Here is an 11,776-nt window from a genome sequence, read left to right as displayed (position 1 = left end):
AATCAAATGCCAATGGTGTGAATTACAAATGATAAATGCTCCCTCTGACCTGATGGAATAGTGACCAATTAATTGAACACATAAACAACATTATATCTTGTTAGTCAGATGTTGTTCCTCGTTTTGTTTTTGGGTTTGTTTGTTTTTTTTGGTCCTTTTGAAAACACCACAGTGTCCCTTGGACATCATGGAAATCCTCTAAAAAAAAAAAAGATCAGAATCGAAGAAAATGTTTCTTTAACAGTCTTCTGCCGGTATGACATCAAACTCTGGTAGTGACTGTGACGCTGCTTGGTGACTCTGTGTTTGAGAGGCCATGACCCAAGCCTGCAACACTGCATCTGAGTGTGGAGATGATGATGTCCGTCGCGATGAAGATAAGGAGACGTGGTGCTTTCTGAGCAGGATCAGACGAGGGTTCCTCAGTAAGGTGTAAAGCAGCATCCAACGCCTCCTGGCCCGACTATTTACAGGGGTTTCTGAAAATAAATTAGAAGTTAGTAAACTGAAAATAAGGAAAAAATAAACATGCAAATGATAAAAAAAAAAAAAAAAAGATATTCTGATAAAACATATAAATCTCTGTATAAGATGAAATTTTGCAGGATCAAACAAAACTGCAACAAAGTGCATTTCAAAAGGTAATTTAAAAGAAGATACTGGAGAGGTGGATGCAGTAATCATAGAGTGAATGATTATTCATGTAAGAGCTCTACACACACCCACAAACCAACCCATCCACCCCCACACACACACATACACACACACACACTGACCAGATGGCGTGTTGCTGAATGTTGAATATGAAGATGCAGCGTGTCTCTCCAGCGTGTTGGAGACCAGCAGCTGGCAGAAACACACCATGACTGGATTGTTATGATAGTGGTCAGCAAAGATCATCCCAACCCAAGTGCTGTAGCCTGGAACATGCAAGGCATAGGCCTACTGTTAGATCCACACACTATGGATAGGAGATAACACTGTAGCAATTTAACAATATGTGTTTGAGGAGGACGCACAACTGAGGAAAAAAATAGTTAACTGATGTATACATATGAATTCTACACTTTAATATAAAGTTTATCACACTTGTCAAGATCAACAAACGCAACAAAGGTCGTTCGCCCTGCTTCAATTAACAGCTCTAAATGCTTCTGAAGTTAATCTCATAAAAGATAGATTAGTTTTGATATTTTACATTTTCCAGCTGTCTAGTTTTCTCTTTTTCTTTCTTTTTTCTCTATTTCTCTCTTGAAATAGCTTCTAAAATTGTTCATTTCCGGCACTAATCATCATCCATGACTGAAACATTTTTCTAAATTTAATAATCCAGGTTGAATAATAAAAAAAAGATACATATCTACATTTCTCTACAGTTATCACACTATTACTATATTTTTTGTCTTAAAGGGTAATTCCACCAATTTTACTGCTGCATATGTTAAAGCAGTAGAAAGTAGTGGCTAAATTGCATTGTGGGTAATGTAGTAATCTGGTCCAGTACTGCACTCATCTAACAATGTTGGAGTCATTATGGACAGTTTCAAAACAAATGATCACAATCAATACAGCAGAACCAGAGAAATCAGCTGTTTATTCCACACATTATTTTTCCTTTACAAAACATGGCATACATTACCCACCATGCAACTTAACCACTGAGTGACATCACTGGAGGCAATTTATCAGATTACATGCAGCTTCTTCTGGAGCCACAAAAGGCTTTATACTACTTTTTTTCACATATGCAGTTTTTCACATATGCAGTAATACTTGCCAAGACCTGTAATTGGTGGAGTTACCCTTTAAGACACACAGCAACTCCGCTGATACACTGTGAAATGCTGCCATCTGCTGGAAGATGTGGATGCAAGCAGGTTAATACCAGTATCACTAACAGTATTTATATAGTATAGTTGTTTTATGGTGGTAAATCTTGAAATATGCAATATATCCTTTAAACATTATTTCACTTTTGTCTCACATGAATCTCAGTTGAAGTTGAGCTTACCGGCATCCATGCCTTCATATCCTCTCTGCATTATGGTCCGGTCTATGCGTGACACCAGCCACGTTCCTGCCAGAATGCTGCTCAGCAACCTCAGTATGCAGTTGCCGATCCCCATCACCACATTGTAGAAAAAGAAGAAGTAGTTGAAGCAGTGGAAAGCCTTCCTGAAGAGGAGGAAGAGAAACTGTGATTCCAGGTTACTGTACAGTGCAGGTTTACTTTAAAATATATTCACTTGTTACTCTTAAGGGGATTGTTGACACTGTTAAACACCATGATAGATGTTTTCTGTATCTGCTTGTTTCAGCGAGTCATTGAAGCTACTTCACTCTATTAAGTAAGAGAGAAAGTTTTATGACTTCATTATCTCATTTGGCCTTTATCACCAGCACTTCCCTTTTCAACAGTCACTGTTTGCTGACATGGGACCTTTGTTTCAGTGTGATGGTTTTATCACTTACGTAAGATGTAGATATAGGTCACCCACCTGTTGTTGAGAGCCAGAGGTTTTTCTTTATCAGTGGGAGACATTTTGTCCTGGAGGAAGAAGATCTGAACCAGAACTACCTGGAGAATCACCAGGGCGATCACCAGGGCGATGGTCAGGCTGAGAGACACAGGAGAAATAAAAATCAATCAGCCACTTGGTCTGATCTAACCACCCATTATATATCAGCAACCACAAGGAAAGCAGCCTTACACTGTAATTCCCACGTTGCTGAGCATGGTCAGTACTCTGCCATGCTGTATAGGAATAACCACAGCATAGACAAACAGCATGGCAAACAGGAAGTGGACAAAATGGACAATCAGGTAGCCTGAAGGGGAAACGCAGTAGAGACATCCTTATTAGCTTATGTAATCAAGACTATTCTGTGTGATAGGACAAAAACAATTATTCATGTTTTTAAGAAAATGAATAACTTACCCCACAACGTAAATGCTATTTGCCAACCAGAGTATCTTGTGATGGAAGCCTGTGAAAATTCAATGAGAAAATGCAATCCTAAAGTCTATTGAGCAAAAGTGTGTGTGTGTGTGTGTGTGTGTGTCCTTTACATATTCAAACATTCAAATACATGCTCACACATTTGAATAGTTCAGACTTGCAGACATGTGTGTATGCGAGAGCCTGTTTCTGCACGTACAATTAGCCAGAATTCCCGTCAAGATGCCTGAGAGCCATTTGTGATAATTATGAAGCGTTTTGGCAAAGCTGGCGGGGTGCAGCGGCCTTATGGTTCCACAATATGAGGACCACACAGATCATACACTGTGATGAACACACACATTTTGACCTATCAACACAGTTATACTAGGGCTGATCTCACACTTGTAAGCTGATTTTGAGTGAAACAAGTGAAATTTGATTTGCACTAGAATTACTGCCATCTGCTGAACGTGTGTGTGTGTGTTTGTGCGCATTACTTACTACACTGACAGCTGAGCTAGGGTTGTGAAACTTCTCAGGAAGAAACCCCTTCTGCCCTCTCCACAGTCTCTTCAAGTGTTTTCTGTGTGGACAGTTACACAATGACACTTATTTATGTCGGGTTTTATTATAACTTGTTGTAATATCGTCCAAACTCTTGAAATCTACAGTTTTTAGTTAAACTTTCTCTTACCTGTAACATGCCAAGACGTGGAGGGTGTAGGCTACTGAGTTGAGACTAGCAAAGATGGTGGTAGCGAGCCAAGACTCTGGAATAAAAGACATCACAATAAGGCTTAACTTGTTTCACACGGTTTTTAGGACCATAAATAAACAACCACAAATCATTCATGTTCCAAAATCGATTACAAAAATGTGATTTGTTTGATTTATCAGTGAGGAGTTGATTTTTGGCTCATTCTTATGAGAAATGTTCAGAATCCGGAAGGAGGAAGCCGGACAGAACTGTCCACAAGGAACATGAATCATGCAGACCAACTCACTCCTGGCCACGTCGATGAACTCCTCCAGCTGTGGTATCATCGGTGCCAGAGCTTCAGTCTGGTTACAAGAAGTCACCAGGTATTCTAGTGTCTGCTTCCACCTCTCTACTCGGTCAAAAGCCACATTACTGACGCTGTAGTCGGCCAGGGTCATCTGCAAAATGCAATAAGACAAATTTGTAGATGTTTGAGTCATCACTTTCCAGAGCAAAGAGTTTGGATGAGACATTTGGTTCGACATAATGAAAGGGCTGTCTCATTATACCGTATACAGGCCTATGAGGGATATAATGGCAGTGCCGATGATCCTGTTTGGGAACTTGAAGTGGGGGTCCCACTCATACACTCTTCTCTGGAACCAGCTGAGGGGCTCACTGCGACACAGAAAGGAGGGTCAAACCTGATTGTGGGTGTGTGTCTTCATGACTGTGTGTTGCTGCCTTCAAGTGCTATCTGAAATCTGGTAAATCTGTCTACACTTAACAGTTTTTTGTAAACAACCGACAGAACTGAAAATCTACCTGTGTGCAGGTGGTTTCCTCAGCAGGCTCTTAACATGTTGCACCTGGTGCTGCTCAATCAGCTCCTCAGGGTCCTGGCAGCAGATGCAGTTTATTATCGAGGGGGAAAAAAACAGGAAAAAGATTCAAGATGTATTTATTTTATCATTCTACAACTGGATTATTTAACGTGAAGTAATGGTAGATTTTTAGTCACACTCCTGTACCTTCAATTAAATATTTATGTATTTTTAAAATATTTGATATTGATATTGATATTCTAGGTGAATCCTGGCAAAGGATTAGTCCTCACACTCACATTGTCACATGATTTGGTGTGTAAATGTTTACAACAACAGGACAATAAAACAGGATAAAGATGAGAACAAATAAAAGCAAAAAAAAAAGGATGAATAAAAGAGGAAAAAAACAGCAAGAATCATTTCAATCATTTTACGCCGGCACGCTGACCTCTGTTTCCAGTTGCAGATGAATTCGAACAGCTTTAACCAATATGTAGATAAATCGTCCCAAGAGGAAGACGAGGGAGAGGATGCAGGGCCACTGGACAACAATCTTCTGGTGTTTACCCAGAATCTTTAAAATCATACACAAAGTTATTCATTTGTCCATTTTCTCCATGATATTCAACAAAGTACCCACAGGCAAGTCTTCATAAAGAGCCTCATTCATTTAGCTGCAGGCTGAAACAATAATCTGGACGGAGGAGGCTGGTTACTTGGTCACAAGCCACACAGCAACAAGCACTATTGCACTTTGATGAGTTTTACTCACCTACCTTACCACTGGGACAGGTGAATGTATCCCAGACCATAATGATGATCCTACAAACAAGCACAGAGACACAAAATAAACCCACTCATCTGTCCATCTACAGCCCAAAGTCTTTCATATATTGTGAAAGTGTTTCTTTATCATTTTGTGTGAAGTAACCCTCATTTTACAAAGTTGTGTAAAAGAAACAAACTATTGAAATAAACCTTTTGTTGTTCTAATCCACATTGTGAAACATGTATGTCTGGATTTATAATGAATAAACATTTACCAGCACAGAGAGTACAGTATTCCCAGCACTGCCCCAGCTGCTCTGCAAGGCGTGGACAGACAGGCAAAGAAGGGGAAATAGACTAGGCCCACCTCTAATGCTCCGATCAGAAACACGATAGCTGAAGGATGAGAATCGGGAAACACCACATCAGTCAACATGATTAGATCTTGTATCTGCAGGGTTTGAATATAGAGCCTGTATCACAGTGTTCAACAATGGGAGTACCTCTGGCCCAAGCTGGGAGAGTGAAGGGGATGTAGCCTTCAGAGAAGAGCAGCAGGACGCTGGAGGACACGGCACCGAATGCAAACCCATAGGACCAACGATTACTGAGGCTGCCTATAGTGTCTAAAGGACTGGGACACAGTCATGACAAAAACTATAAACACACACAAAAGCACACGGCTGCTTAAAGTAGCCTGATACATGAGAGTAAGAAGAGGATGGATGTTAGATAATCCAGACTGTTGCCTATGACAACAAGGAAACATTATTCATATTGCTGTTACTTTATCTCCTGACACGTAGTTGTTATTGCTGCCGTTGACTTACATCACAATGGCAAAACGTCCTCCCAGGAAGGGCAGCCTGCGGTCGATGCCCAGTGTTTTAGCTCTCTTCTGGAGGAATGAGAGTATCCCTGTGATGAACACCTGCAGGACAAGAAATCAATACAAACTTCAACAGAAGCTTTGTTTGCATCACTGCAGCTGTCGGCTTTTTGTTGATTTTAAAAGGGGGGGATGGGCCCGGTTTGTTTTATTCATGACTAGCGAGCTAGTTTCTTTAGGTTTCAGAGTCACAGTCAGGAGATTTTACCTTGCACAAACCGCAGTAGATGCATCCTCTGGTCACCAACAAGTTGATCGATACTGTGTGTCCGAGGTGGCAGAGTCATCCACTGAATTGAGGGCTGACTTTGTAAAATGTCGGTCTCATATCTGAACCTTATACTTTGCATCACCAGCTTGGCAAGTGTCCTATCAAAGCAGCGTTGATCATGCAGCTGTTTCTTCAAACTCATTCACTGAAGGTGTTGTAGTAACACCTGTGTTGTGTTTAAGGTCTGGAACTGAAGAAGAGAATTGTAGCTCCAACTTAAAAAACACAACTTCAGTTGGTAACACACAATAAATTGTGTTAATCTAACTTGTTAACTTAAATTACATTAATGTGTGTTATCAACTGAGGCAGTTTTTGAAAGTCAGTGAGTACACTTTTTTCAGCGTGGTTGTACACTGGAAAAAATGTTTTTGGATGAAATTAACAAGTTTAATTTTTGCCATAAAGAAAGATAGCTCTGATAATTCTCTTTTTCAGTGTGTAGTGTAATTATATTTCTAGACATCCTCTGTTATGTGATTACAGAAACTTAAAATGCTGTTTTCCAGAGTAATAACAAACAACACTTCATAACAATGGTACAAATCATAAACTTAAGTAATGACTAACTAACGCGTGACCTAGATGATTTGGTGAATAAACTGACATAGGATGTATCATAAAGTCCTGTTGCTCAACATTAACAAGTTATATAGTTACTATAACCTGAGGAGATCATTAAGGAATGCTGATTCACAGATTTACTTCATACACGAGTTGAAATGCTTAAAGTTAGCTGGATTTCATTTACATAAATGTTTATTCACGTCACAGTATTAGTGTATTTATGTTTAAAAAGCAAATGTTTACATCCTGCATCTGTTAAAATCATCACGAGTCATGCGTTAGTTAATCATTAGTTAAGGATATGATTCTGCCCTTACTATAAACTGTAACCAAAAATGCATAAAGCATCAGCATGTGCTGCTAAATTTCCGTTTTCCTCGTTGTCATGCGAAAATTAAACAACTTTATGGTTCATTTTTCAGTAAAACTGAGTGAGCACACATTTATTGTTGAGAAAATTAACCTTTTTCTTAAACTGAGCAAACCATTTTAAGCCCATTTGACCACCTGACAAATACAGTGTCTCAAAGCTGTTATTTTTTGGTCAAGACAAGTTGACATTCTGGATATACATGGTTTCATATCGCAGGTTAAATCGATGGACAACTCACTGCTGGTATGAGCGAAACATGCAGGAAGAGTTCCATAGAGATGCCATTCTGACAGTCCTGAACTCTGTCGACCCTGGAGACACAGTGACAATGCAAACAGGATTTTATAGTGAAAGTAGGCAGAAATGAATGGGATGGATTGAACTAGCTCAGGTTCAGGTTCACTGTTGCTCTGTCTTGATACAAAACTGCTCGTGAACTCTGCGAAACATTCACCCGTCGACTGACAGTAACAACGTACAGAGCTGCATCGTAACGTCAGCAGCAGGGAGCAGAGTATTTACAGTCCGTACTTACTCAGGTTCCACTTGGGTTGTTATCATCGTCAGGTCACTGAAGTCTTAAAGGCTCTGTCTCTGCTCTGCCGTAAAGACTGAGGAAGCAACTGAATTCATACCACTTCTCTGTTTCCTGGTTTCAGTCATGTGACTCACACAGTTGACCTTTGACCTCAGGATTCAACACTTTATTTCTCTCTGTAGTTTCATGTCCACTGTCCCGGTGTGTCGCTCTGTGCTTTTGTCATCTTCATGACACACACCACACACACACACACGCCTGAACATTATTGACCGCTGTGTTACTCAGTCTAAGATGTGCAAATATTGCCTCCCGACACAGATAACCAACCGATCATTCACCTCCTGCCTCCACAAAACAAAGGAAAGCTTTCAGATTATGTTACCTGAAAACATTTCCTTTCCTTTTTATTACCTCCATTGCAAAAAAAAAAATAAAATAAAATGCATTCACTAGCTTCCTTTTCTTGATTTATTTAATTTGTAGCATCAGTTTTACTCATTTATGCATGATTCAGACTTCCTATCACTGCCAGACTTAAAATAAAAGGAAATGTCAGACGGTTGTTTACTGCTGATTGATGTTTATTGCTCATCGTAATGACACAAACATTTAGGACAGCTGGGATCCGATGTTGGGTTGATAATCAGATCCCGATTGGTCACCTTAGTGGTGACATCATCTCCTGGGCAGGTCAGCAGCTCGTCTCCTTGGCGATCAAAATGTCCATCTTGGTTCTTCTGCAGAGAGGATCAGAACACGTCACCGCTGTGATTCAATCTGTTTTGCACAGCTGGGAATCAACCTCAGTGAAAATGATATCAAATATTGTGATGAAACCACCAAATCACGAAGAAAACTTGAATTCTAGTTGACCCTAAACAGAGAGCACATGGTGGCAAAGTACTAAGTATAGTTCCTTAGATATCCCCTCTATCAACTCTGAAGTGGCATCTAGTCTGGACGCACAATTAACAATACTTGAACTTAGGAGTGCTTTAATGTCTATGCAGAATGGCCTCCACGGTTTCCCTGCTGAATTTTTAAAAACATTTTCAGATACACTGTCCCCACTACTACTTAACATGCTTAATGAATCACTGCAAAGTGGCTTACTCCGTCTCACATTACGTCAGGCTACTATCTCTCTTATATTAAAGAAGGATACAGATCCACTGTCCTGTAGTAATAATCGCCCTATCTCTCTGCTTTGTGCAGACGTCAAACTACTAGCTAAAATGCAAGCTAGGTGAGGGGTTACCCTTCCAACTATCATCGCCGCAGACCAAGCAGGGTTTGTAAAGAACAGACATTCCTTTCATAATGTCAGGCAACTATTTGGTATGCTGTATTCACCCACAACCTCTGACACCCCTGAGCTGGTCGTTTCAATGGATGCTGAAAGGCTTTTGACCGCGTGGAGTGGCCTTACCTGTTTTACACATCGAAACGTTTTGGCTTTGGCAATACATTTATATCATGGATTAAGCTTTTATATATACATCCCCTCTTGCTTGTGTCCGCACAAATAATGACTTCGCTGACTATTTCTCCCTTGAACGTGGTACCCGACAGGGCTGCCACTCTCTCCATTGCTGTTTGCTATTGCCATTGAACCTCTAGCAGCAGCCCTCAGGTCCAGTCAGATGCCGGCCATCTCAAGAGGTGGCATAGAACATAAATTGTCCCTATACGCTGATGACCTTTTGGTCTTTCTTTCCCACCCAGACAAATCTATCCCCCTAGTACTATCCGTGTTGAAAGAATTTGGGCATATCTCAGGTTATAAATTAAATCTTCATAAAAGTGAATTTATGCCAGTCATTGCTGCGGCCACAGCCTATCCCCTGTCAAAGTATCCATTCAGAACATCTCTGGAGCACTTCAAATGTTTGGGTGTTTGTGTAACTAAAAACTATTCAGAACTATTTAAATCTAACTTTTAAATGTAGTGGAGGGGAAGTACTAAATGTACTTAATTACATTCCATCACTGCAAAGTATAAACCGTTGTTATGAACTAAAAGAAACAAGCTCTACAGTAAACATTTCTCAGTGATTTACAGTGTGCATGTTTAAAATGTATTTGTCTTATTATCTATCTAGTTTTCTTGTTTATTTATTTAGCGTTGGCACTAATGTAACACACGGCAATAAAGATTATTTGAATTTGATAAGAAATCACACCTCATTAACTTATTGTGTCTGGATGTAGAAGCACATTTGGGCAACAGTGGAGAGATAAAGTGATAAATGCCATCAATGAGGATTTTTATATACAAAGTCAGACAGAAAGAGACAGAGAGCACTGTTATTTACTTTACATAAAAGTCCAAAACAGAAAACATATGTGTCCTTTAATAAAGCTTCTTTGTGATTCAAAGAGGTTTGTATGCAATGCTGCAAGATCTCATGAAATTTAGTGCTTTTTCATGATTTGCTCACCAGAGACGTGACCAGTGTTTTCTAGCAGTGACTAATGAGCCCCAGCTCATTTCCAGTCTAGGACATGAATAATAGGCTGAACTGGAAAGCGTCCAGTTATTTGAATCAGCTGCTGTTTCACCACCAGGGGGCGACTCGGTCACTTTATCCTCCATAAAGTTGACTTTAGGTGAGAATGCTGTGAGGGTGCAGCAGCTGTGTGTACTCACTGTCTCTGGTCACACAGGCTGCACTCGTTGCCGTAGGTGTTTCCATCGCTGCCGCACACCGGTTCGTAGTGCCGGGGGCACACCATGAGCTCCATCTCGGGACAGGAAGGCTGCGAGAACATAAAACAACTTACCAGAAGAAAACTCATTCACCATAGTACGTGTTTAAAATGACTTGTTTACACACTTATTATCCTCTTTAATCATGATCAAAACACACTCTTATATGCACACACACACACACACACACACACACACACACACACACAGCAATAAGTCAAGATGCAGCACCTTCCTCGGGAGTCCAGACGCCTCAGAATCTATAAAGAGAGCAGATGACTGATAAAACCATACATGTTGGAATAATAAACTCCTGTTTATGAGCTAGTGAGTAAGCAACCCACCTGATACAGACACAAAAATATCATCCTCATGCAAAAGTGACTTTACAGCCGAGAATAGATATTTTCTATAGAGTTATTTCTGATCTGTTCTGGTTAACACACTACAAGTAGAGTATATGAGTGCCTACTAGGGCTGCACACATCTTGTTTTCCAGATATAAAGGACGCATTTGTTTGGCACAGACCCCAACAAACATTGCATTGTCATGATTGTATTAGTTTTCCCACTAATCGTGAATCAAATCACAATGATAACATCTGTCAAAATGTTTTTATTTACCATATTGTTCACCTATAGCGCTGCTATGTAATATGACATACATATAATTTTAATGTACAATGCTTATAATAAGCATGCAAACAAGTATTATATAATTCTGTTTCACCTCAACATCAATGTGTTGTTTTCTGTAACTAAATCTCCTCTGACCCATGTTGTAACACCACCAACATGAAACCTTAAAGGCACAATATGTAGAGAAAGTGTTAAAAATGGCTCTATACTCCTTTATCTTGATCTATAACACCCACTTTACCATAAATGTATAAAATACCTCAAACTGAGAGTGTTTCTTTGTTACCTGCAGCCACACAGAACAGCAGAAGTCCCAGAAAAACAGCTCTTCCAGTCATCATGTTGGTGGATGAATAACTTCAGTGACTGAAACCACTGTGTGTGTTTTTTTGCTAGCAGTAGATTATGTGTGTGTGTGTGTGTGTGGGAGCATTAACACACACGCCCACACAGACAGTAAACACATCTTTTGTTCAATCATTAGCTACAAACTTCCATCTGTCAAACCTTTGGTCACTGCTGCAGCAACACAAACGCAAAAATAATCAA

At 39.9% G+C, this 11,776-nt stretch overlaps 2 protein-coding genes across 2 annotated transcripts; both read right to left on the bottom strand.

The window, feature by feature from the left end:
- Positions 1–206: 206 nt before the first annotated feature.
- Positions 207–7,953, bottom strand: stra6l (STRA6-like). The gene is made up of 18 exons (XM_084373600.1): positions 7,873–7,953; positions 7,576–7,648; positions 6,068–6,168; positions 5,741–5,871; positions 5,513–5,633; positions 5,246–5,291; positions 4,918–5,043; positions 4,468–4,541; positions 4,212–4,320; positions 3,947–4,100; positions 3,637–3,712; positions 3,444–3,525; positions 2,940–2,988; positions 2,712–2,829; positions 2,499–2,618; positions 2,012–2,175; positions 777–920; positions 207–479 (listed from the first exon to the last, which is right to left on the bottom strand). The coding sequence occupies exons 1-18, from the start codon at positions 7,896–7,898 to the stop codon at positions 238–240; spliced, it is 1,956 nt and encodes a 651-aa protein (XP_084229726.1). The 5' UTR covers positions 7,899–7,953; the 3' UTR covers positions 207–237.
- A 494-nt stretch (positions 7,954–8,447) lies between these two features.
- LOC311270569 (putative pancreatic secretory proteinase inhibitor) lies at positions 8,448–11,585 on the bottom strand. The gene is made up of 4 exons (XM_084375523.1): positions 11,514–11,585; positions 10,820–10,848; positions 10,529–10,638; positions 8,448–8,615 (listed from the first exon to the last, which is right to left on the bottom strand). Exons 1-4 carry the CDS (start codon positions 11,566–11,568, stop codon positions 8,570–8,572), a joined length of 240 nt encoding a protein of 79 aa, XP_084231649.1. The 5' UTR covers positions 11,569–11,585; the 3' UTR covers positions 8,448–8,569.
- Between the last annotated feature and the right edge of the window lie 191 nt (positions 11,586–11,776).

Source organism: Pagrus pagrus (genome assembly GCF_965226575.1).
Source record: "Pagrus pagrus genome assembly, chromosome: 2".
Classification (NCBI taxonomy): Eukaryota; Metazoa; Chordata; class Actinopteri; order Spariformes; family Sparidae; genus Pagrus; species Pagrus pagrus.
This window is presented reverse-complemented; position numbering and strand designations above follow the sequence as displayed.